The following is a 27,125-nucleotide window of genomic DNA, read 5'->3' on the forward strand; positions in this document are numbered from 1 at the left end:
CTCGCTCTAACAGACGGCCTGCACCCAATTAGTAACCGGATGAGTCATCCAGCACGGACATCAACGAGTTAACCGCAATTTCAACTCCAAAACAGCAAGACCAAAGCACATTCTCTCAGATGACTTCAAGTTAACTTGGAGTCTTAACACATGCTGTAAATGAGTTCCCTGCACAGTATTCAAAATGATCTCGTCTTTAACAAAAATAAGCGTTCCAGTAGACTGATCACGCCACAATGTTGTGTGCATTTTTCCTACCTTCCTCTGACTATAAAAATATGTATTAAAAACGCTTCTAGGCCTTAAATGAAAAAGTAAGCATGGCAGTAATTGGCCTCCCTGTGCCGCGGGACCATGTATTCTTAGGCCCCTGGGGAAACTCGTTCATTACATGCCTGCCATTCATAACCTTAAAACATCGGACGTCAGTACATCCTGTATTATTGATTGGTACAGTATTACCACGGCAATATCGGGGATAAGAGTATATCTTTTGCTGTGATCGGCTGGCACCGATCCAGGGTGTAATCAGCCTGGAGTCATCTTGGATATGCTCAAGATCCCCACAACACTGAACATGACAAGCAGATAGAAAATAGATGGATGGATTATATCCATATATTGTGACATCGATTACAGCATAGGTCGCTGTAAATGGTTAAGTGTTGATTGCGTAATGGCAACATATGGTTTAACAAAAGTAACTTGTCAGGACTCGAATAAGGTGGATGATCACATTCATTTGTGCCATAAATCTCGGTCAATATTCGCTTCAAAATCCTTACGGTCTTGGAAGGATTTCATAGGAAACCAGGGCACAGGTCAGAAAATACATGATGGTGAGACCACACCAAGAGAGAAAGTCATAGCCAAAAGTGAGTGGACATTTTGCTGTTCTGAGGATGGGGATTGTAAATCTCAGCCTTCCGATACAGAATTTCCATTTTCTCCCAGTGCTTGTGTGGCTTTTCTCTTGGTCTCCTTTAAAAAAAAAAAAAGCATGCATTAAAGACTAAATTGTCCATAGGTTTGAATGTGAGAGTCAATGTTTGTTTGCCTATATGCACCCTGCAATTGTCCTTGGTGCACCTCTTACCCCAAGTCAGCTGGGATAGGGTCTGGTTCACCTGAGACCATAATGAGGACATGGATGGATGGTTTTCCCTAATACTATGTTTTTAATGTCTACCCGGCCAGAAACACCTTAAATGAATAGGTTCTTAAGTCATACTTTCACTGGGCTCTTGTTTAATGGAGAAGGTCCCCAAGGTCCACCCATCTCCACATATTCATATTTCTGTTTATTTTGGCACTAGGTCAAACCTGAAAATAGCAAGAAAGTATAAAACACTATGACACTGTTAATTTATGCCCACGTCTTCCTAGATTACCTCCTGGAGCATTTTTTTTTTTTTAATGGGGGTTGAGGTCCAAGTTTAGTGTCACTGAAGAAGAGAGGGCCAACTGTTTCCCCTCAGCGGGATGCCAAGTCTCAGGTTCAACGGAAGGGCTCCTCACAATACTAAATGGAATAAAATACTTTTTCACTTCCGTGCCTGAATGAAAATTACAGGTTATCCAAATACTATTTATCTTTTTTCGTTTGCCTTCTGTTTTCTATATCGAGTATTTGAATTGGTGGAATATTTGGCCACATTTGCAAGAACCGATTGATGTTTTACTCCCATCGACGTTTGTTTACAGTACAAAACACATTTAAGCCCTAGATTGGACATTCTGGTGTTGAGGGAGGGATTACAAGGCTTCATGGCTGCATATCATCTTGGGCCCCCTTTTCAAGAACCTATAGCTTTTTGAGGTCCAAAGAGCATGCGAGTAAAACTATCCCTGAGTGCCACAGTGAAAAAGAAGCCAAGGGTAAGGTTGCCTCTCAAAAGCCTTCACTTCCACTTGCAGGATTCAGCTGGCAACAAACACATCAGGGGAAAAAATGGTGAGTAGAGGATTCGGAGCTTATTCTCAAATATGATTTATTGACCTTAAACATATTTAATGAGAGATTTTTTATGCACATCTGATTACTTGTTATTCAGTCATGGTTAGGTATGTGGAAAAAGAACAGTTAATACAATTTTATCCTTTCTCAGCTGTACATATACATACATATATATATATATATATACATATATATATATATATATACACGTGGCATGCAAGTATTTGATGACCACAGTAGTTCTGTCATTTACAGCATGCATGGATTTACCGACTCGTGGATATTTGAACCATTCTTGTAAAATTCCCTTCTATATTATGACATACCGTATATGTACGTCTTCACTTTAATTGACCAATGGAGGGCTTTACTTTAATATCATATGGTGTTATAGAGAAACACAACCACTTTAATACACACCCTCGGTTTATGACGGAGTACCATTCCTACGGCGGCAACATAATCCCAAATTAGCACATCAGTTGAAATGTGCCGTAGTCTAGTACTAACCTAACTCAATTATGATTAGAGTAAATATTTGTATACAAAGTACTTATAGGCCAGAAATATAAAATAATCACATGGAAAATCGTAAGTACAGCAGCAACTGAGTGTGCCTTCTTTTTCCATGTTACGACGTATTCATATGCTATTGCGTGGCAATTTGAACCTCAAAACACTACGTCAGGACTGTAGACCCCTGCATTGACTTTGTGTAATCATTTGATTACATTTTCTAGAAGGACTATGGGGAAACTCAATTATTGGGTTTCTCAATTCTGAAATATATTTTAGAATGACATGGGAGAATCATTTTCTAAATATTCCAAACACCAGTTTTGAGATTATAAACTGCAGTCAATTACACTCAACACTCAATTAATCAACTGTCCTAATAATACATAATACATCTTTTTCAGAGCAGCCGTCCAAGCTGTGCAACTAAATCAAGACGTTTAAGACACGTGGGGTTAAGGATGTAGAGCAGACTGCTCCAGGGCAAGGCAAGTAATTATTCTTTTTCTTTTTAAAGCAACTCCTGAAATTATCAGGCATTTGACCGAAGTAATTCTAAATTGTACGACTAAGAAGTCGAAGGTGCCAGGAGTGATGATCACTCAACTTGTGGAGGAAGTCCCTCCAGGCATGAGCACCCCAGATTTCACACGGAAACCCATAGCACTAACCATTCAAGAAGGTAGGGTGCAAAACACGCCTGCGTCCAAGCTTTGTTTGGTTTATTTTGTGACACATTACGCTGTGATGGCCAGCAGTTTTGATGGCTCATTTCCAGGAAAGCTGGGCATTTTCAAAGCAATAGTTATCGCCAAGCCTGCGCCGACGGTGTCATGGGCGAGAAATAATGGAGAAATTGATGAAGGGAATTACAAAATGGTCCACGACACGCATTCTGGTGTATACTCACTGCAGGTGAGCTCATTACAGTGGCTCAAATAAACAAGGATGATGGAAATATGTAGTAGCCAGCAAAAATAACTGTTATATCAATTCTGCATTTCTATTTTCGAGATACCAGATGTATCAGTGGAACACGTTGACACATACAAGTGTTTCGCAACAAACGAGTATGGAAAAGCGGTTGTCACAGCTGCCCTTAATGTCATTGAGGGTGAGTCAACTCCATACTAAATAAATAAAGGTCATTACTGAGAGGAATCAGTTGTCCTATACTCCAATGTCTTCCTCTCGAGTTGACTACAAAAAGAGCAGAGCCTTGCAACAATCTAGAACAGGTACACATTCCACACTCTTTGACACGCAAAGTCACGCAATCATTGAATTAATCACAAACACATGCCCAATACCTTCCAGCTGTCCGACTAATCCCTGAAGACTTCAAGAAGGCCTGAAAAAGCACGTAAGTAAGACACCAGTGTAACAGCGAAAGCAAATGACATTTGCCTTGATATCAATTCATTTCTTGTGTAGGGCTGACATCGAACCTAAACCCGTATTCAAACGAGTCATAGATGACAGGTTTTGGGATCTTTTATTGAGCGCTGATAAAAAAGATTTCGAAAAGATTTGCAGCGAGTATGGTGTCACAGATTTCCGCTGGATGCTGAAGAAACTAAGTGAGAAGAAGCTGGTGTGGGAACACGAGCAAGAAAAGGTATTTTTCCATTTGTCATTTCCAGCCTGTCGGCAGCAGAGTATGGCATTATAGAGACTAACCAAACAGAATTTAAAGGCAAAGAAGGTGGAAAAGATTGAAAAAAAAAGATAAAGGTAAAGATGAGGATGCAGCCAAAACAACAGCCACCAGAGAATCAGCGGTGATAGAAGAGGAATTTGCTCCTCTTCCATCACCGCTGAAAGGAGAAGAGGAGGAATTTGATTATGAGGATGAAATAGAAGAAGAAGCGGAAGAGGGAGAGGAAGAGGAAGAAGCCAAGCCTAAGCAGACGGTACAAGTAAAGGAAGCTGAGGATGCTGCTGATGCCAAAGTCTCTGATGACACAGAAGAAGAGGGCCCAGTACTGGAGAAAAAGAAGAAAGTGGGAACAGGCCCACTTGTTCCTGATACTGTCATTGGTAAGATGAATGAGATAATACTGCTTTGATCACATAGCAGTGTTTGTTCCTTACAATAGTATCAAATTTACCTCTTAGGTCCGGGCGTTTACTTCACCAGTGGTCTGTCTGATACGAATGCTCTCGTTGACACGGAAGCAGAGTGTTAGTGTGCAGACTGAGCAGCGAGGACTCTGAAGGAGTCTGGTACAAAGATGGAAAAGAGGTGAGCAAAGCAACAGTTTATTTGATAATAGTGGTTCTTTTTAATGGCTCTGTGTGTTTCAGACAACGTCTACAGATTATGTCTGTATCGTTGACAAAGGGAGTTATCGCAAGCTTGTGGATTCTGGAAAGTATCGCTATGAAGCCGATGGCCGTAAAACGGAAGCGATGGTGACTGTCGAAGGTAGCGACATAAGGGAAAAAATGAGAAGCCCTTGAAGAAGTCATTTGGTGATGAATGGCCAGGATAAAACAATATGCGCTCTTCCGACAGATCCCCGAGAATGAACAAGGATGACCTCACTGAGTTATTAAAACTGGTTATTGTAAAAACTGGGAAGGATGCAGCCTTCAAACTGTCCTTCGTTGGCTGGGAGCCTATCAAAATCCAGTGGTACAACGAAGGTGAAGAGCTGTTTGAGGACACCCGCACCAGAATTGAAAAGTCCTCAAGACACACACGCCTACTGCTGCTGAATTGCAACCGCAAAACATCAGGTAAAATAAAGATCCAGATTAAAAATTAATTTGGAACAACAGAGGCGGTCACTCAACTCATTGTTCTCGGTATTTCCAGTGATGTGAAAAAAAATTGCCCCACTCATGATTTGTGATTTATCTATTTATTTATGCCTATTTATCACACTTCAATGTTTCGGATCAGCAGTTTCTCAAAATTGATTATACCTGTATACTTTATATTCAAGAGGGGAATCCAAAACATATGGCTCTATGTGGAAAAAGTCATTTCCCCCCATTGTTAAATCTTAGTTCTTTCTCCGATGCATGCCAATGTTTTCCAGTGTCTATGATTAAGTCATGAACACTGTTCTCAACTGAGGCAATGTGAGGCGGCAGTTCTTTGGATGCCATTCTGGGTTCTTTTGTGCACTCTTGGAATAATGTTGGTAGGCTGACATCTCCTGGGGAGGTTCACAACTGTTCCCACATTTCTTAATGCATAGTAGTAGTATGCTAGGAGAAGCATAGTATGCTGATTAAGTTAAGCAACTGATTAAGTTAAGCAACCTGGGCATCGAGAGCTCACCGCATACTATGCTTCTCCTGTCCTTCGCAGTACAGTTACTGTATTAGCTTGTACAGCGGTAGGTCAGGAGTCTCTCCATGGTGGAGCTATAAAAGTTTATCAGCAGGTGATGGGGGAGCTGGGCTTGGTGTAGAGGAAGTACATTCTTATGACGTGCTTTCCCCACCTGTTGGGAGATGTTGGTGGACCAGGTGAGGTCTATCAAGAGGTGGACTCAGAGAAACATGAAGCTTTCCACCCACTCTACTTCATCCCCATTGATATAGAGGACGGTATGCTCAATGCTCTTGGATTTCCCAAAGTCCATTATCATCTCCTTTGTCCTGGCTGTATTCAGGTCGAGATTGTTGATTTCACACCATCAATTGAGATGCTGGACCTCCTCCCTGTAGGCTGAGTCATCGTTTTCCCTGATCAGTCCAACAAGTGTGGATGTTGTCAGCAAATTCGACAGTGGTGATGTTGGGGTGAATAAGAGAGCAGACATGATTAAAAAGGGAGAAGAGGAGGGGACCGAGGACACCTCCCTGAGGTGTCCCCATGTTCAGGATGAGAGTGGAGGAAGTGTTGTTTATCATTCTGACATTGTGAAGTCTGTTACTGAGAAAGTCCATTATCCAGGTGCACGGTGAGCTCTCGACGCCCAGGTTGCTTAACTTAATCAGTTTTTGGGGTACAACTGTATTAAATACACAGCATCCTCCAATAGGTGTTCGCATTATCCAGGTGCGTAAGGGCTGTGTGGAGTGCTGTGTTGATTGCATCTTCTGTTGACCTTTTTGACGTGTATGCAAATTGATAGGGATTGAGGTCATCGAGAAGAGTGTTCTTGATGTGACGAGTCTCTCCAGACATTTGGTGATTATGGGTGTTAGAGCAACTGAGTGGTAGTGGTTCAGGTAGCTCACTGTGTTCTTCTTGGGTACTGGGACTACAGACAGAACAAAGGAGGGAAATACATTTTTCAAAATCTAGAAAATTTTTAAACTGCATTTTGCATTTTTGGGGTTATCTTTATAAGATATTAAAATTGACTTGATGATCCGAAAAATTTAGGGTGTGATTAACAGGCCTAAAAAAATAAATACAATAAATAAATAAATAAATCTGAATTCAAGAAGGGGGAAATACTTTTTTCCGACACTAAATGTATTGGTATTAACTGACTTTTCATTCCATTCCATGCGACTGAGCATGTTCTTTCTTTTGTTTGAACTCAGACAAGCCAACGCCACCCCTAGGCCCTGTAGATATAATTGAAAGTTCGGCCAGCAGTATCGAGTTCAAATGGAGGCCTCCCAAAGACAACGGAGGCTCCCCGATAACTGACTACATCCTGGAACGCCATCAAATCGGGCATAACAGCTGGAAGAAGTTGGGAAAAATGGGTCCTGAGGCCAAATACAAGGACTCAGATGTGGATCACGGAAGAACGTACTGCTATCACATCAGGGCTGAGAATGATCAAGGAGTGAGTGAAATGATGAAAACTGAGGACATTCAAGCAGGGACCAAAGGTGGGTTATCTCAAAAGTATAACCGAATCAGTTTAATTTTGACTCACAAATGTCCTTATTGTAGCGTCCCCTGGACCACCAACTGGCCTGAAAATTGTAAGTGCTTTTAAAGACCGCATCAACCTTGGATGGTCTGCCCCTTCAAAAACAGGGCACCAACATTTTGGGATACACAGTGGAGAAACGAAAGAATGGTAGTAACCTTTGGGGCCTTGTCAACCCACCGGATGAGCCCATCAAAGGTAAAATTCAGAAATATAAATATAAGGGGTCTTTGGTTTACAACTGAGTTCCATTCCTCCGGCGGCTACAAATTTGTATCTAAGTCGGAAGGTGCAGATCAGATTTAACTGCTGGATGTTATTCCTCCACCACCCTAATGACTTTGTCTTTTTTCTTGAGTTCATCACTAACCTAAATCAGAATTAAATAGGTGTACTCTGCTGTCTGCAGCCAGACTGGCATTGCAAATGAGAATCTGTTCTCAATGGCCTTAACTGGTGAAATAAAGGTCAAACAACTGTAAATATTGTTTATGAAAAACATATTTAGGCCATGTAAAACAATCAAATGAAAAACAGTCAGTAAGGGAGTAACTGAGTTTGCCTTCTTGCGCCAGGTGACGACGTAGTCTTACACCCCTGCTCAAACTAGTTCGTTGTGCATGCTTTGTAATGCTCAAAACACCCTATGTCGGGACTGTTTAAACCCTAGAACCCCTGTAAATTGATTTGCCAACTTTAGAATACAACATATGCACTTAAATATGTTGTTGTATGTTATGTACCAGGGAAAAACTATGGTGCAAAAGACGTTGTTGAAGGCATTGAGTATGAGTTCCGTGTTTCCGCGAGCAACATTTCTGGTGCCGGACAGCCAAGTGCACCTTCCGAGTTTGTTTTTGCACGGGATCCAAAGAGTAAGACGTTTTGCAAAATCCAAACTATTTATGCAGACTAAGCGTAATAATGCTCAGTACCTCAACCATAACATTTGTTGACACTTTTAGCCCCCCCTGGAAAAGTCAGAGACTTGAAGGTGACTGATTCTACATACAACACCTTATCTCTGAGCTGGACCAAACCGAAAGAAGAAGAAGGGTTCCAGGATGAGCCCAAAGGATATTTCGTGGAGATCAGGCCAGTGGAAAACCCAGAATGGGATCGCTGTAACTCAAGCTATCATTATGAACTCCTTCACCATCATGGGTCTAAAGTCAATGACCATGTACTGGGTAAGGGTGGTAGCCACCAATGAGGGTGGAGACGGTGAACCTCAAGAGTTGGACAACTACATTATTGCAATACCTCTACCAGGTGAGTGAGTGAACTTTTTAAATTGTCTGTCATCAAATCTTTCCACATTTAGGCTTACACCTTTTGGAATATTTTTTTCCACACTGATTTTGTCTTCTCATTCCACTATAGTGAGACCTCATTTGACTGACAAAAAAATTAAGGACTTTATGGTAACAAGAGCTGGCAACTCTGCAAGGGTCAACTATAACTTCCAGGTTCAGCATACACGAAAAGGAATGAGCGTATGACCCATCGTTTTAATTACGACAGATTTATTAAAGCTCGTCTCACGCTGTTGGCAGGCTTCTCCGTTACCGAATATTACATGGCTCAAGGATCAGATGCCTCTTCCTAAGCACGTGACAGTGAGCAATTCTGACACATCATCGCAGTTAATGATCGCATCGTCTGAGCGTCAAGACACTGGGATCTACACCCTGATCTTGACGAACATCGTTGGACAGGAGTCATGCAGTATTGAGATAAGAGTCACAGGTAGAATTAATAGAATGATTTGGTCATCCACGGAAAGAAGACTACGTAGTGTACTATTTTTTGTGGCTTGATGGTGATTATTTTCCTAGATGACCCCAAGCCTCCAGGCCCAGTGGAGTTGGAAGAAAACGTGTCTGGAACGGGGACGATCGCTTGGACCGCCTCACCAGATGAGAAAAAAGACGACAGGCTGCACTACATGATCAGCAAGCGCCTCTCTGTCAAGCGTAGTTGGCAAACGGTGGCAGACCATCTTTTCAACATGTTCACTGCCATCAATATTTTGCCAGGAAGACAGTACAAGTTCGCCGTCTATGCCAAGAATGACATGGGAACTTCTAAACCCTCAGAGTCGACAAACTGGGAAGTGAAGCGAGGGAAAGGTAGCAAATGTTTTAGTTCTGTCTTATTGCTTATTTCTTCTGATAATTCACACAATTGATTTTCAACGTCCTCCGTTGACTTACTTCTAAATGTTGCCTGAAAGCTACATCTTCCAATGCATGCACACAGCGAGCAACACACAAAAGCTTTTTAAAACCTAAAATGTTTTTAAATGTTCATATAGTGTGTGGTGAACTTTATGCACACTTAACGATCTGTCCACCGACAATCAAGCATCTCATCCCCCAAATCTTAACTCTGATCAATAGCATTACCCGGAGTGACCTGTGAGAGGCAACAATGTGCTGCGGGGACGTTGTCATGTTAATTCCTTGACTTTTCTACTCTAGTAAAGCAGGGTGTGCGTGAGCGACCCCACTCATGCTGAGGTAAAACTCATTATTTGTGTGCTTAGTGCTCTTATAGCGTGTGCTGTACACCAACACAGCACACCAAACATGTAGCGATATCGCCACAGACAATCCCAAGTCTCCTCTTTCAAAAGATGTCTGTCGTAGTGCTAAAATTGACCTGTGAGAGAAAGCATTGTGCAACAGGGTATCCAGACTGCTGGAAAATAAGAATAGGAACAAGTAGTAGCAAATCAGATGGGGAGGGGGGGGAAACACTCTTAACACACTCCACACCAACAGGATAATCGCTCAGGATAATCCTTTAGAAACATCTGAGAATCGGGCCTTTGCTGACTTTGTACACAAGGTAGAGAAAATGCTAAAATATCCCCCGATTGGCAGTGTGTGTACCCTGCTCAACACTTGGAGGACACATTATATTGAAATTCAACAAATCACATTGAATCTTTGTGCTGTTCCCAGTGGCCTTTCTTCTTCCTTCATCTGTTCATTTCCTGACTGGCTATCGTTCAGTTCTACGTGACAATCCCAGAATCTGTGGCTCGGACAGCCTCAGTATTGAGCCCACACAATACAGTTTTTGATTGCCAATGCTGAACAAGTCTGGCAATCGTGATTTCTGGCCCTGATCATTTTCCGAGCAGATAAGTGAGGGTAAAATCAGTAGAAACATTCCTCATGATAATGTGTCAGAGTACTCTTTAGACCCATCTAATTAATCATGCCTTTGCTGATGTGGGTGGAAGGGAGGGATCAGGTTAAACATGGGCCAGAATATTTTCAGGTGAAAAATGACTGTAAATATGTTATCGACCCCTCCTATTTTCTTCCATCCAGGAACATTATTTTTTTATTTCCCAGCCTCAAAGGACTGCAGCTTTGAGGCTGCTCCCGCCTTTTCTGTTCCGCTAAAAACGCACAACACTAGATAAAAAGGTATCTGGTAATTGATATCTAACTCAGAGATCCATACATTAAGATGATTTTAATGAAACATCAGGTCATTCCACGCTTAACCTGTTGGTGGTGCCAGAGGAGCCTTATTAATATCACATTGGCCTCAAGGGAAAAGTCAAGCAGCGAGATTGGCCAACAACTGTGTAAGGATCAACCATTAAGATGACTGTCTCTCCAAGATGCCAATGTAAATGCATGGCATCTGTTACTGTTCAGGAAAAAAATAAATCAATATATACAGGAATGCATCATTATGTAATATAAAAGCCTTGTTTTAACGGCCCCTTCACCCCTTAACCTTTGCATAGAAGGGGTTGTTTACTGTCAAAATTTCATTGCCCACATTTTTCTTTCACAGTGTGGCATGTGTTTAGTGGCTCTAAGAGGTATTATTGTTTGTTATTGTTCTTTTTGCGTCAATATTTTTATTTTAATGTTTTCTCATAATTGTGTATTTTTTCATCTATTTCTTTCGCGTAATATTTTGAATCATTTTAAAATTTGTATTTTTTTTTTATGACCGTGGGTCTCTTGAATGGGACTATCTAAATAAACGTTCTGATGTAATGATAAAGACTAACGCAAATAATGTTTCTGCAGACCGCGCTGCATTGGGTTGTGTAACGTTATCTGGTTTCGTCATTGTTTTGTATAGTACAATACAATTCGAGGAGCCTGTCTTTGGCCGCCCCTCGCATTGAATATCCATTCTCAGAACGGCTCGTCATGCCTGACAACAGTCACAGCTCCCCGTGTCACGCGTTGGCTTTTATTACAAGGGCTTGAAATACACACTCGTGCTCACAAGGGGTATAGCTGTGTTACTGCTAAGGCCGCAATGACTGGGCTATGGTTGCGTGCCAGCAGCATGGTGGGGGCACAACAGATGCAGAGCACATTTATCATTGTCCAAAGGCACCACACTAGTTGCCACTTTTCACAAAAATCACTATGGGTGGGAATAATGGAAACCCCCCCCCCCCTATACGCAGGGGACAGGGACCGAGCCCTGCCACCAGTAGCCAAAAACCGCGAATAGCTGACAGGCAGTAATCAAGTTTTAATTCAGTAACTGGACTGAAATTGGCGCCACTCTGACCTGACAGTTTTGGCTGTTTGCGTTCATGTTGTGGTGCCACATGTCCGTTGGTGTGTCACGCTGTTGGTGCCAGCCAACTAAACACCTGTTACGCCATTGGCCACTCTTATGTCACTCGCAGGGAGTGCCATTGTCAAGGGATATTTATGAAGCAGTGAAGGGGTCGATACAGGGCAGTCACACTGTCACCAGCATAGCTGTCATGTGCTCTCACAACAGTTGACTATTAATTTCCCATTGAATCATTTTCTTGTTGCTATGGATATGATATCCATTTGACGAGTCTTGCAGTTGTATGTGTTTGAATGAGATTAGATTTAGCTTTTCATTGATGTAAAAACACAACAGGGTATTCAGTCTTCTGCAGTTTCTTCACTTTGTAATGACACAAAATGGCACATCAATTTCAAACTCAAAATTACTCAACCTTTACATTTACCATTAAAAATTTGCATTGTCAAATGCATTGAGTGGTGCATAAAGCTTTCATCTCAATTCACTTCTTAACTAGAGTAAAAATCAAGCAAAAATTCAAATTCATCAGGTGATACATAAAGATCACATCTTAACTACTGTAGAAAAAACACAGACATTTTAATTCAGCAGATGGTACATAAAGATCACATCTGAACTATAGTGAATGTCAAGTAAAAATTCATTGGGATCACTTAAATAGATTTAAAAAAAAAAAATCAAGTAAAAATGCACAGTCATTATGGTATCTTAAGGATCACCTCTTAACTACAGTAACAATCAAGTCAAAATTATAAAATTCATTGGATGGTACCTCAAGGATCACTTAACTACGGTAAAACCAAGCCAAAGGTTGTATGAAAAGGGGTAACACCATGGTCTAATACAATAGCACTGAGTGAGAAATATTACCAAATTCAACTGCATCGCTAAGTGCACACTGTTGCCGGGACGAGAGTGAGGTCATAATCACCCACCGTGAGGCCTGCCCTCCTCCCCTTTTTGCCAGAGGTGGCGATTTAGGTCAAAAACAAAAAAGTGATGGCCTTTCTCGGCAGTGACCGCATCGGACAAGGTGGGCGCTCAACGGCAGAGTGACTTGCAGGGCATTCCTCTAAAGGGCTAAATAGCTTGTAGAGGAGGGAGGCAAGACTCAGACTTAGGAAGCACTCAGGAGGACCACACGAGCTTTAAGGTAAGTTCATCATCAGTCAATAATGTGGGTGCCAGCACAATTAATCCTTTGGCTGATTTCCTCAATGGATGTAAGTTTGTTTTTTTGTACTAGTTGTGGTGTCTGGCGAAACCCTTTTCTGTACAACTAATTAGTAGTATGAAATTACAAGGTACAGTCAGTCCGCAATATTTATCAGATTTCTACAATCTAGTGTGGGGAAAAAGGCAACGTTAATTTGGAACATGAATATCTGAGTAACTACTACAAATGTTCCAGACAAACAAAAATGAAGATTGAGCGAAATTCTGACAGCATATTCAAATGGCTATAGCTGTTATAACTGAATTCACAAAGATTTAATTTCGCCTGAATTGCTGCTGCATTAGTTTTGACACGTCTCGTTAAAATTTGAGATGATTTGAGGGAATTGGTCATTTGAATTCCAAACTACAGCCTGATGACAGTATTTGGTCCGAATGAGTTTGTTAGGATTCCAAACAATGACTTTGCAACATCTCTGGCTGCTATACTCATGTTCTTGAGTTGGAATGAGCTTTAGTGTCCTGCAATGCTATCCTCATGACATACAGTCTTTTTTCGATTTGGCCTGCAGTGTAAAAGATACCTCATGGCCCATAAAAATCGCAAAAACATATTTCAGTAATAATAATCAGCCTCTCCCAGCTGTTGCATGGCGACTCCTTGCATAGCGACATGCATTCCGAACTTGACTTTAGCGCCATCTTCCTTTTAGCCACTTTTATGAGACTCTCTTAGAGACGACGATTGGGTGGCGTTTAACCGCCACGTTCGTCGACGGGACACATAAAAGCCATAAAAACATGAAGGCACTTGGTTTTGTGGGGTGTCAAATTAAAGTACACGGGGAAAAAAAGTGAGAGATGCTTTTGAATCGGATGAGTGCATCTTTAAATACCAGGTCCAGACGCTTCTTTGAGGTTAAAAAAAAAAAGGAATTTTGTACTTACTTAATCACATGGGGTTAAGACTTTGAACTGTACTACTTTGTTTGTTTGTTTTCCAAGATGCGTTGGAATTCTCAACAAGACCAAAAACGTGGATCATATCACTCCAGTTCTGACGTCTTTACACTGACTTCCCATCTGTTACAGAATTGATTTCAGAATACTGCAGTGGGTGCACGAAGAACCAAATGGTTTACGGTCGAAAATACATTTCCATCCAGACCTCCTGGGTGGTCTGGGACAGGTCTACTTTCTGTCCCCAGACTTAGAATTAATCATAGAGAGGCAGCGTTGAGTTTTTATGCACAACATGTTTGAACCAAAATCAAAGAAAACTGCAGATTTGCTCCACTCTCCGTTCTTTTGAATTGAGAGTGACCTTTCTCCTCGTTGCTGTCTGTTAGGAAACTCCATTTAAACTCACTCTTATCTTTCACTCTTTCCTCTTATCTCCTATATGTTCGCATTTTAGCTCGCTGAAATTGCCCTTGTTTTGCTTTTGTATCATTCCTTTGATGCCTTTTGTAAAGCACCTAAATAGCTGTGTGTCTGAAAAATGCATGATGCCAATGTCTGAAAAAAGGCTGCTTTGTCTTCCTCCAAAAAAAAAAAAAAATTACATTTAAAATGCAACCAAATTTCTTCATTGTGAACCAATTACAAGTTCTAAAAAAAGTTGTATTTAATAGGCTTTTAGATACAGTATCTATTTCTCCACAGTGACTAAACATGTCAAAACTGTGTTATATTACAAGCGTCTGTTTGTGTTGACATTGATTTACAAGCCCATTAGGAAGCTGCCTGCCGCGGTGAAAAGCTCTCCCTTTTATTGGGCATGTGACCTATCATGTGACTATCGGTTTTCTTGTCCCACGACAAATGTCGACTGCAGGCACCCGTGACTATCACGTGTTGCATGTGATAGGTCTATGGGACGCTTAAAGTATTTCGGTCAAATGAATAGGGTTAGACCAGTAACAGTCTGTGGTGTTATTTGACAAGTGCGCCGAGGAAATGATGTCAGAAAAATATTTTGCAATGATGGAACGTCATGTGGCATAAGGCTAAAAATAGTGTGGAGGTTAAAGATAGTACAAACTGTGAGTCAGCGCATGTTAGTGTGCCCGCTCACCTTGAACTACAGCATAAGCCTCATGTGGCAAAAATGCAAAGCTGATTTAAATTTCCAAGTCGGTGTAGTATTTTAACATTCTGATTCTGAAACAATTCACACTTTTAACCCCAAGTGGAACAATTTGGCAAAGAAGAAATCGGATATATATCTAACCCAAATCAGAACAGGGCCACTTCAATCTGGATAAGTGGATTTAATGGTAAACCAAAACTCACTGTTTGCTGCATCCCTTGATTTTAAGTTCCCGCTTTGCTTCGCCTTCTGTACAGAAATGCTCAAATTGTAAACCAAAATTCAAAATAATTTACTGTAAATAAAATTACAGAAAGTAGTGCAAAACAACAGAAATTCTAAGAATATTTTACTAAAATCAGATAAAAAATGTTATGGCTATTTGTTCTTTGTGAAAACAGCCGTTTTGGAGCATCCTGTAAATAAACAAATGCTAAATGTTACATTAATTAAATTCTTGACATGGATAAAAATCGCACCTGAACATTTGGTGCCTTCAAGACTCTCGAGAATTTAAGAGCTCAACATTATAAACTGACCGAACTGTAAATGTAAACACAGTGATATCAAATATAGGTCAATGGAAAATAATATAGAGCAATTGGGAGTCGAGTTTCTCTTTCTCACTCTTTGGACGGTAACATATTTATGGCAGTTGTTTTCAGACATTTTCATTCAAATGATATTTCTGTCAATACCCTTGAGGCCCCTAGGGGTATACTGAATCCTCAACAAAAACATGCTCCATCAGTTTATTTTCGTCAAGTGACATTTGTCCTTCTAAGTTAAGCGATCATTGGGGTAATTAAATATTATTATACAGAACCTTACTGCAAATGGCGCTGACAGATCATAAAAAAATTACTGAGGTCAAGTCTACTCTAGTATCAAAGTAGTAATACACTGCAGTGAAAACAAAACAGAAGAAAACTGTATAGTGATACCTTAAGATGGCTGAAATGGATATCATGAATCCATCATCTTGAAAGATGAAAAGGCAACATCAAAGTTTTATTTTAATGATGATTTGACTTTGGGCGAGTGTGACAAACCGAAGCACGCAGCAAGCAGCTGCATGGAGCAAAGCCAGATGTTCGAATCATGGTTTGCTTTCACACTATGGTGATAGTCTGTAATTCATTTCAAGTTTGTTATTCAAGAGTGACCTCTTGGTAACTACTGATGCGTTCATGAAATCATTTTTGAAGGTATTCTGCAAATTTCCAATCGATTATTATCTTCAACTACCGGCCAAGGTGGTTGTGTTTTCATTGTTGCTTGTTTGCTATCACCATTTCATAAAAATATGTAACCTTTTTGAAGGGCACATTCAGTTTTGCTGTGGATCCAGAGATACGGTTCGGTTTATAGGTTTTTTTCCATTTTTGAAAAACATGAAAAACTCCCCACATACAGGAAGGCGTTAGGTGAAGGTGGCAGAAGGTGGGCCTAGGTTATATTTGATTTTACTTGGTCCTCGTTCTTCGAGGGCTAGGTAGGAAATAGTCAGTCCTTAAATCTGTTATAATTTTCTTTTTTTACATTTCAAGAATGGAACAAGGAGCCAAGATGTTCAAAAGATCCAAAGTCACAGATGGGACGGGCACTGGCCAAGGTAAGCAGAGCCAAACAAAATGAACAAACTGTCTGAAGTGCATACAGTATGTCTTCTTAAAGGAAAACATCAAAGAATCAACAAATGACTATGCCATCTTATGGCTATTTTATCTTTCCAAATGATTTATGAAGCCACATGGCAACACACTCGGGTTCAAATTTGGAGTTTGCATGTTTTCCCCGTGCCTGCGTGGTTTCCTCCCGCATCCCAAGAACATGAATGGTAGGTTAATTGAAAACTCTAAATTGCCCATAGGTTTGAATGTGAGTGGGAATGGTTGTTTGTTTATATGTGCCCTGCGATCGGCTAGCGACTAGTTCAGGGCATAGCCCGCCTCTCGCCCCGAGTCAGCTGGGATAGGCTCCAACACGCCCGCGACCCTCGTGTGGTTAAGTGGTACGGAAAATGGATGGATGGATGGATGGATGGACATGGCAACATGGTGGAGCTATTAATGAAATTGGACAACTTCATTTAGAAAAACTCCCTTGACTATATATTATTTACATACAGTACCTTGAGGCAGAACACTACTGAGTGCAATAGTTCAAGAAGATGGGGGGGGGGGGGGGGGAAGTAAACCGTGACATAAGATGAAAATATTGAATTTAGTCCTGTATTACTGTACCCACTGCTGTCAAGTGTTTTGTTGACTGTATCTCAGCTGGATGAGTAAATCCAATGCGACCATCCTGACATGTGCTGTTTATGCTCTCCTGCCTTATCAGGGGCCGCTGCAGAGAATGAAGGTAGGCTTAGGGGACCCGCAGAGAAGCTCTATCGCCCATCTTTTCCTTTTTTCTTCACTCATGTTCACAGACAGAGGCATGACGTACTTCTCTGCAACTGATAAATAATACATTTTATATTACATAAATATGTAGGCGTGGTGCTACATATTGGTTCTCGGCGTGGAACTGAGGCATGGATTCCCAAAGAAATAGGGTTAATATGATATATCTGGGCGGCACGGTGGACGACTGGTTAGAGCGTCAGCCTCACAGTTCTGAGGTGCGGGGTTCAATCCCCGTCCCCGCCTGTGTGGAGTTTGCATGTTCTCCCCGTGCCTGCGTGGGTTTTCTCCGGGCACTCCGGTTTCCTCCCACATCCCAAAAAACATGCATGAATTTGAGACTCTAAATTGCCCGTAGGCATGACTGTGAGTGCGAATGGTTGTTTGTTCCTATGTGCCCTGCGATTGGCTGGCAACCAGTTCAGGGTGTACCCCGCCTCATGCCCGATGACAGCTGGGATAGGCTCCAGCACCCCCGCGACCCTAGTGAGGAGAAGCGGCTCAGAAAATGGATGGATGGATGGATGATATATCTGAAACATGGGACTAGGCAATATCCCAACCGGTGTATGCAACAGGTAATTGGACATTCTCATACTTCATGTATCAGAATGGGTCACAGCATGCTTTAAAACGGGTGGTGTGGTGATGGCATTAAAAGTGATGAAGGTCTTTTTTGGGTTGGCTATAACGGCTTTTCATCTGTTATTATTTCCACGGACAACTCCGTAATGTTTCTTTCATGGTTTCTCAGTAGGTATCCGGAAGAAATCTCGCGTTCCCGGAGTGATGATTACGCAGTTCATGGAGACACTGCCAGAGGGAAAGAGCCATCCAGACTTTACCCGCAAGCCAATCGCTTTGACCATCCAAGAAGGTAGGCGCTAACGACTGCCTCAATAAATGTAAAAACATGCATTTCACAGAGCCAAATACTAAAAAAATTCTAATCAATATATCTGCAGGGAAATTTGCTTTCTTTAAAGCTATTGTCACCGGCGATCCTAAACCCACTGTGGCATGGAGCAGAAATAATGGAGATGTGTCTGACACTTCAAAATATCAGAGCAAATATGACGCCAACTCCAATGAGCATACTTTTGAGGCAAGTGAAACAAACAGCTAACTAGCCCAAATTGTTATTTCATTTTCTGATGACTATGTTCTCGGTAATTATGTTGAAGATCCCCTTCAAAACTCACTGCGGTAGAACAATTCAAACAAAAGCCATAAAGGATGCCATTCATTACAGGTCAGTGTAAAAGAGTATGGCGAATGAATTTGGTCTGTCATGTTACCGGCAAATGTGCTTTCATTTTCACACAGCGATGATGGCGTGAAACGCACTGGATCGCTCAGCACCTATTATGTTCTTAATGCTTCAGATGCCAAATGTCACAGCGGCTCAAGCGGACACATACAAATGTTTTGCGACCAATGAATTCGGACAAGCCGTGGTCACAGTTGTTCTGAATGTTATTGAAGGTAAGTCTGTTCTATTGTCAGGGCGAACACATGAACGTGAAGCGTTAAATGCTTTTTTTATTGTTTGCTTTATTTTCTTAACGAAGCATTTTTCTGCTTTCCAGTTGGCTACAAAAAGAACAAACCCCAGCAAACTGTAAAAGAACCCATTAGCGGTTTTAAGAAAGTACTAAGAAAAAGGTTAGTTGTCTTTGTGATAGTCACGGGTGTGCTTCAAAAAGCCAACCGACAAACCACCCCACTTTCTTCTCTTTAGTAAAGTACGTCCAAAATCAGAGCAAACGGAGAAGAAGGACGGGGAGTTGGATCCTAAATTTTGGGAGCTGTTGCTTAGCGCTGACAAGAAAGACTACGAGAGACTCTGTGCAGAGTACGGAGTGACTGATTTTCGCTGGATGCTGAAGAAACTCAATGAAATGAAGAAGGAACGGGAGGAGGAACAAGCTGAGGTAACAGATTTAGGTTTTTTGGGGGGTGAGATGAGAGCACATATTTAATCTGAACAATCATTTCTCTTCTGTTTTTGATGCAGTTTGTCAGGAATATATCCTCCCTGAGACATATTCGGGTGAATGCGGACGGCACTGCGTCATTTGAAATTGACATGGACCTTATTGAACAGAGCCACTCAATATTCCTGTACAAGGTCAGGTGAAAACAAGGCTACAAAAGGTCATGGAGTAACCATTCAGTTTTATCTGAAAGTTCAACCTGATGATTATTTTAATATGTATATTCTTTTGTGAAATGTGGATCATACTGTAGACCATGTTTTTAAGTTTTTTTCCATGTTTCAAATAATTGATGCTTCAATACGTTTTCTTGACGTGTTTTGGCACTGAACTGTGATTTCCATCCACAGGATGGTGAAATGATTCCTTACACAAAAGAGTTGGGAGACACCATGAAGCACAGTCTGAGGAAAGTAGGGAGAAAGTATATTTTCAGCATGAGGGATCTCAGGCCAGAAGACGGCGGATTCTACCAGTTGGATGTAGAAAATGTGAACATATTTTCCACAGATTTTAAAAGTAGGTGAAAACAGCACTTAGTCATGATTCTAAATGTTCACAGGCCAACAACGTACATATTTGAGTGTTTTTTTCCCCTCCCTTTTTGGCATATGCGGCCAATATGATGCAATGCAGCAGTTGAACTTTGCTGATACTTGATCTTTGACTTCATTGTATTTCAGTTCCCATGGTTGATTTCGTGGTGAAAATTCAGGAAGTGAAGGCGCAAGAGAGAGAAGACGCCGTATTCGAGTGTGTCCTTTCGATTCCTCTTGCCAAGATTTCATGGTTTGGCAAGAATCTGCCCTTGGAGCAAGGAGACAAATACGATATTGAGGTTTCTGAGGACAAGCTCATTCACAGGCTGGTGGTCAAAGATTGTATGGTCATAGACAAAGGCATTTATTCTGCCTGTGCGGGAATAAAATCATGCAATGCCTGGCTTGTTGTAGAAGGTACAGTCCCAACTCCAAATTTACATTATTATTAAATCCTCCACGGCACATGCTTCAGCACTCCCTTTTCCCTCTAGCTGATAAAGACACAGATAAGGGAAAGAAGTCGGTAAGGAAGACAACAAAGGCAGGGGGATCTGGTATCAACCTGCAAAAGGTGGCCCAAGAGCAACACGAAAAGTTGGAAAAACAGAAAGAGGAACTGAAAGAACAAATCAAAGCTGTACCCCCACCCGAACCCCCCAAACCAAGTAAGACTGCCCGAGGCACTCTAGTAAAACATTGATATGACATTTCTTGTCAGACCTTTACATTAGGAATCTTTTTTTTTTTTCGTTCTGAAGAAAAATCAATATCGAGTGAGACTTAAATGACTAATTGAGGCCATGTGTATGCCCTTACATTCATGCATCATAACGCTGCATAATGTATAACTGCCTATCACGACAACTGGATAGAGTGTCGTTGCGCTAAATTAACAAAAGCTTTCAACAAAGAATCCAGGAAAAAAAACGGTCAAATTTCCTAATTACAACCCACAGTTGCAAAATTTACCACTGCCATCCACCATGTCTTTACTCGGTTTACGTCCAATGCACTTTTGCCGCATTGCTTTGTTTGTTTCTTTTGTGCTTAGTTTCTACTGCTGTTCATCAGTTTACATTATGCTTGCAATGTTAAGTTATTGAGACAGCAGCTACTAACGTTGCCGTTTAACAGTAGGTGATAAATCGGCAGAGATGGCCTCAGAGAGACCAGTTGCAAAGCAGGTGGTCAGCAGCGGTAAGAAATCACAATTGGCTGAGGCAACGTCTACAGATTAGGCTCGACACGATCGGGATTTTTGGGGCCGATAAGCGAGTTTAAAAAAAAAAAAAACATAACCGATCACAAAGATGGAGGAATGAGTCTATTGAAATGATTTGTTCATTTACTGTGTATATTTGTGTACTTAATTGCTCCAAAAAATATATTTACAATAATGTATATCTTTGTTCCTCTATTTATGCCAGTGAGGCAAAGTGACAGACACAAATGAATGGTCTTCTATTACATGGCGGGAAGTAAATACAGTAATTAATGTATCCACTTTTTGTGACATTTAACGTTTGTTGGTGTGCCTTGAGATTTTTCAATTGTAAAATATGTTTCTTGGCTCCATAAAGGTTGGAAATCACGGCTCTTGTCAGATGGTGCATTCCAATCAGTCAGGTCAAACCAACATTACATGACAGAAATAATGGGTGCTAACTTACTGTAATTAAATTACTTACTTTATTTTGAAGTAAATTACTTCACCCACACATGTACACATCCGACATGTATTTTTTATTTTATTTTTTTGAATAACTTTATTAGATAGATATTTCCAATACTACGTGAAAAGACACGCGACAAGGCTAAAAATAAACTAGCTTTTGGATTCAAATATACTGTGTACGCGGCGACGCGGAGTAAATGTATTTCGCGGAGCCAATCAATGACGTCATTGATTGGATTGCCGAATTATGACATTAAAGCCGATCAGCATAAAATGCTAGATATCGTCCGATGCCGATCAGCCCGATAAAATCGGTGTAAAGTCTACTACAGATTGTTTTTATCTTGTTTCAGTTGAACTGACTGATGCTGTTCATCAATTGTCAGTATGCCTGCATTGATAAATTGTTGAAACAGCAGCTACTAACAACAATGTGATAAGCCAGCAAACGTGTCCCCGGCTAGATCAGCTGTGAAGGTGGTGAGCAGCGGGTAAGAAACATAAATGGGCACGCCAAAGTCCACATGTGGTTTAATCTGAAAGTTTTTGAGCAATAGATATACAGTACTTAGTTTTTGCTACAGTTGCATCTTTTTTGCTGTTTTGACAATCCAGTATGCCTGCATTGATGAATTGTTGACACAGCAACAACTAGTGTGAATGTTTAACAGGAAATGAGAACTCGGCAGATGTGCCCTTTGATAAAGCGGTTGTGAAGGCAGGCAGGAGGCAGTGGTAAGAAAATTTAACATACAAAGAAAATGTAAAAAAAAGTTTATAAAATCCCTTTTTAAAAGGGCTAAAAATGGACTGAGAATTGATTACCAGCAGCATTTGACAAAACGGGTGCACTGGTACTGTTTGCGCTTGGTAAAACATTAACAACACACCAGACGAAAAAAAAAAAAAAAAGAAGACACTTGCATGATTAATGAAGTAATGATGTTTTTTGTTGTTGTTGTTGTTGTTGTTGTTCTTTGCCCACACAGTTCAGGAAACGACTGTAAAGCCTGAGCCAGCACCTGCACCTGAAACTAACGGTAAGGCAAAGATAAGTGTTCTACGACGATTCATGGTATTTCCTATTGTCCCTTCGAGTTAAGTCAACCTCTGAACCAAAAAAAAACCCCACAAAAATATCATTCTGTTGTTCTTCTCAGAGTCTGTGATTACCTGTGGACTCTCTGATATTTACTGTCTACGTGGGAAGTCAGCCGAACTCAAAGTCACGATGAACATGGACTGCGCTGGCACCTGGTTTAAAGACGGACAGCCGGTAAATTATGTTTCCATTCCTTTTAGAACTGCGTCCAAACCTTTTATTGGTGAAAATGAGCCACAGTTTGAGTCAACTCTAAAGGAAATGAACAACAGCAAGCAGCGAAACTGACAAGGATCAAGACATATAATTACCTTCTGTTTTTGTCATACCGTTCATATCTTTGATGGCAGCGTAACACAAATTGATATTCCTTCCGCTTACGATCTTCTAGCTAAGCGCTGGTGCTGGGATCAGCATAAGCAAAGATTCCACCTCTCACATGCTGACTTTTAAAAACTGCCAAGATGACAACTCAGGCGTCTACCGCTTTGTATCAGGGGATCAGAGTACGCAAGGAAAGGTCACCGTCGGAGGTATAATGGACTTGAAACATCAAGCGTGCGCATTCCCGTGCATTATACTTAATTACACTTTGTGTGTTGTAGACGTACCGGAATTTGACCCGGATGACCTTCACAAGTTCTGCAAGCCGTTGACAGTGAGAGTGGGCCAGAACGCCACCTTCAAGATGCCCTTTGCGCCTCAGGAGGCTTTGATTGTTAACTGGTCTAAGAACGGCACAGACGTTAAAGACGGAGGAGGAGTAAAGATTGTGAGAGAGCCCAATCACAGCCGCCTGCTCTTTAGAGACTGCCTCAGGGGAGACGCGGGGGAAATTACAATCCAGCTTAAAACCCCGTTCGGGGCCGCCGAGGCAACCTCTCAGCTTTTTGTGCTCGGTAAGACAAGTACCCACCCAAACTAAAGCTGGGCAAACACTAGGCAAATTGAACCCGTTTCAAGCCACATTCCGAGCAACCCGCCTTATTTTTTAATTAGAGAACGGAGCGATTGATTGGTGAATTTCTGATGTGTCGATATTTAGTCGGACTGAATTCTCCCATCTCTGAGCCCATTTCCTCTCGCTGCAACTTGGGTGAATAGCCGAGTAACATCCTACTGTGAGGGTAGTTTAGTGTGCTGCTGGGTCTCTATCTTTGAAGTGTTTGGCGCTGATGAAGGAACACAGTTAAGAGTAGCATCTTGCTTTGCACCATTTTGACAATCTGCAAGTTTAAAAGCGTGCTACTGACATTTAAAAGAGGAGCAGTAAAGACTCAAACGTACAGTGCGAGCATTCTAGCTGTTTCTCAAATCTGACGATTGCGTGACTTCTTCACACCTTCGACTTTCTGTCACAAGGCGATCAACTCGTGCAGTGTGAGTTGGAATATAAAACGAACAAAATGTGCGCCCAGCTCAATGAGGAATGAAAAAAAGATGCCACTTGGGATTTGTTCAAGCGATGCACACTGAAAACGTAAAAATTGTGTTTTTCGGCACAGATCGTCCAGGTCCGCCGGAGGGTCCGGTGGAAACTCTTGAGACAACTTCATCTCTAATTGAGATCGAATGGAAACCTCCCAAAGATAACGGTGGCTGCCCCATCACCAACTACGTCATTGAGCGCCAGCAGGAGGGCCACAGTCTGTGGACCAAACTCGGACATGTCTCCGGTGACAAGACTACCTTTAGGGACAGGAATGTGACCCACGGGAAGAAGTACAGCTATCGCATCTACGCGGAGAACTCAGAAGGCCTTGGCGACTCCCTGGAGACAGCTGATAGCATTATGGCTGGCATCATGAGTGAGCACCCGTGAAAGAAGTCTCATTAAGCATTTCCCTTAGGCTCTCTGAATATTTTGGGAAATATCCTGCAGTCACTGTGTAGATGCTATCCAATTATTCGCTCTAATGGGGATGCTAAGGTTAACTTGTCTCTTCAGTACTTTCTGGGCCACCTGGCGCCCCCCAAGTGGTCAGCACCTCAAAGACCTGTATCACTTTGATGTGGACCCCACCTGAGGATGACAGAGGAGTGCCCGTCATCGGTTATCAACTGGAGAAACGGAAAAAGGACACAAATCAGTGGATTTCCTTGAACGCTGTGAATGAACCGATTGAAGGTTTGTCACAGACACGCAAGCATATGGCGGGTTTAATAGCTGACAGTTTCGTTAGTCACATTGTTTTCGTCCTCAATGCAGATGTGAACTATGCAGTTAAAGAAATCACTGAGGGAGCAGAGTACGAGTTCAGGGTTCTTGCAATTAATGAGTCTGGAGCCGGGGATCCGAGCCCCCCTTCTGCAATGGTGTGTGCAAAGAATCCCAACAGTAAGTTGTTTATCTCGCCTGCTGTAAATATAATAAGATTTAACTCGGGATAGTGATGATGTTTTTGTCTTCTCCTCCAGTGAGGCCTTACTTCAAAGACCCAGAGGACTTCATTGTTGTCAGAGCAGGAAATTCAGCACGAGTAAAAATTCTCTATGAGGTATGACCCCACAGGTTTTCAGTATTTGTTTCTTCAAAGACATTTCCTAATTTATTATAGTGTGACAATCATCTGATAGTGATATCGAATGTATCCAGGGTGAACCCCCACCGGAGATCACATGGCTCAAGGACGATGAACCGTTACCCCCATGGATAAAAATCATCAATTCTGAGGGAATGTCCCAACTTGTTATTCCTTCATCTAAGCGCTCAGACTCCGCCATCTACACTATCATAGCCAAAAATTCTGTGGGGCAGGCTTCCTTTGATGTTGAGGTTAGAGTTACAGGTAAAAAGAATATTTCTTCTTTATCAAGTTTCAAATTAAGAGCAACCGGTGAAGTTGGACATTTCTGTGAATCCATTTCCAATTGTAGTCTCGATCTGATTTACAAAGTCCAAAGCTTTTCTAGATCTTGAGCAGTTAAATTTTCATGATATGGACTGGCACGCTAGAGTGACGAGAACTGCTGCCTCACACCAAGAAGGTCGCTGGTTCAATTGAAGCTTGGATTCACGGGAACAATCTAAGAAAGAGTATGATATCAATAGTTTGCTTTTTTTGCAACTAGACGAACCAAAGAGCCCAGGGCCAGTGGAACTCGAGCAAACAGTCCATGGAAAAGTGGTGATAACATGGGTTCCATCGCCAGACCAGGAGCTTGATGACAGACTTTACTACACGGTGGCTCAACGCGACTCCAACACCAGGGTGTGGAAAACTGTTGCAGACCGCCTATCCACTAACACGCACACAGTTAACAACATTCTTCCTGGGCTGGAATACCATTTCCGGATCTTCGCCAAGAATGACATGGGACTGTCAGATCCATCGCAGTCACCAACATGGGGAATGAATAGCAACAGAGGTTTGCTACTATTAACTGCTAATCCCAAAAATGTTAGCACTGTAGCTATTGAAATCCGGGAATTCAATTTGAAAGGCACGACCAATCATCATATTCCATATGTTGAAAACACAAATCCAAGTCAAATGTCCATTTTCCTTTCTTATATACATATTAATTCTTACCCATTTGATTCTCTCTCAAGTTCCAATTACGTACAATGGAATCAACTCAACGCATATCAGCTTTGAGAGGCCCCCGTCCATCTTGGTCCCTCTGAAGGTGCACGCACCACCTAAAGGTTACCAGGTCTACATGACATGTGCCGTGCGAGGGTTCCCAACGCCCACAGTGTCCTGGTTCCTAAACGACCAGTGTATCAACTCGGACAGCAACTACTACATCACCAACTCTTTTGGCGTATGCTGCATGTATATTCTCAGAGTGCGGCAAAAGGACAGCGGAGAATACAAAGTTGTTGCCGTCAACTCATTTGGCAAGGCAGAATGTTCCACTAAACTCATTGTTAAAGGTTTGTTGCAGCTGAAGAATTTGATGATACATTTTATGGTTTACTTTTTTTTTTTTAGTCATTCATCTTTTTGCTCTCTCCACAGAATGAATCAACAGGAGGGCCTTATCTGGGAAGTCGCGTTATTTCAGAATAAAAGTACTTAAAGTAAAAAAGAAAAACAGAACGTAAACTGAAATCATTTCAATATTAACTTATTTTATTTGAAATGCTACAAATGGGTTGCAAATGTTTCAGATATCTTGACTGCAATAAATCATCAAATTGTAATGATGTGTTTGTTTTTATTCTGATTTTATACATTAAATAACACAGTGGAACTCATTCCCACACATTGTACTTCATT

At 41.5% G+C, this 27,125-nt stretch overlaps 1 protein-coding gene and 1 pseudogene across 6 annotated transcripts; both read left to right on the forward strand.

Moving 5' to 3' along the window:
* Positions 1-3,067: 3,067 nt before the first annotated feature.
* On the forward strand, positions 3,068-12,988 carry LOC133483511 (immunoglobulin-like and fibronectin type III domain-containing protein 1; annotated as a pseudogene).
* LOC133484014 (immunoglobulin-like and fibronectin type III domain-containing protein 1) lies at positions 12,913-27,049 on the forward strand. 6 transcript variants are annotated; one of them, XM_061786031.1, is made up of 24 exons: positions 12,913-13,057; positions 16,723-16,787; positions 17,519-17,539; positions 18,338-18,460; positions 18,549-18,688; positions 18,969-19,068; positions 19,173-19,248; positions 19,325-19,517; positions 19,601-19,714; positions 19,931-20,099; positions 20,264-20,536; positions 20,614-20,787; positions 22,787-22,837; positions 22,958-23,073; positions 23,291-23,432; positions 23,505-23,798; positions 24,405-24,707; positions 24,848-25,027; positions 25,109-25,237; positions 25,318-25,397; positions 25,496-25,688; positions 25,972-26,268; positions 26,453-26,779; positions 26,865-27,049. In XM_061786031.1, the coding sequence occupies exons 2-24, from the start codon at positions 16,724-16,726 to the stop codon at positions 26,867-26,869; spliced, it is 3,564 nt and encodes a 1,187-aa protein (XP_061642015.1). In that variant the 5' UTR covers positions 12,913-13,057; position 16,723; the 3' UTR covers positions 26,870-27,049. The 6 variants fall into 6 exon arrangements, with proteins under 6 accessions (XP_061642015.1, XP_061642016.1, XP_061642017.1 ...); XM_061786032.1 differs by having other exon boundaries at positions 18,341-18,460; XM_061786033.1 differs by lacking the exon at positions 17,519-17,539.
* Positions 27,050-27,125: the final 76 nt, after the last annotated feature.

Source organism: Phyllopteryx taeniolatus, chromosome 9 (assembly GCF_024500385.1).
Source record: "Phyllopteryx taeniolatus isolate TA_2022b chromosome 9, UOR_Ptae_1.2, whole genome shotgun sequence".
Taxonomy (NCBI): Eukaryota; Metazoa; Chordata; class Actinopteri; order Syngnathiformes; family Syngnathidae; genus Phyllopteryx; species Phyllopteryx taeniolatus.

Coding starts and splice junctions, on each gene's coding strand:
- LOC133484014 (XM_061786031.1), top strand. CDS start 16,724: ATGGAACAAGGAGCCAAGATGTTCAAAAGATCCAAAGTCACAGATGGG. Junction 16,788..17,518: donor TGGGACGGGCACTGGCCAAG/GTAAGCAGAGCC, acceptor CTGCCTTATCAG/GGGCCGCTGCAGAGAATGAA. Junction 25,398..25,495: donor GAGTAAAAATTCTCTATGAG/GTATGACCCCAC, acceptor GAATGTATCCAG/GGTGAACCCCCACCGGAGAT.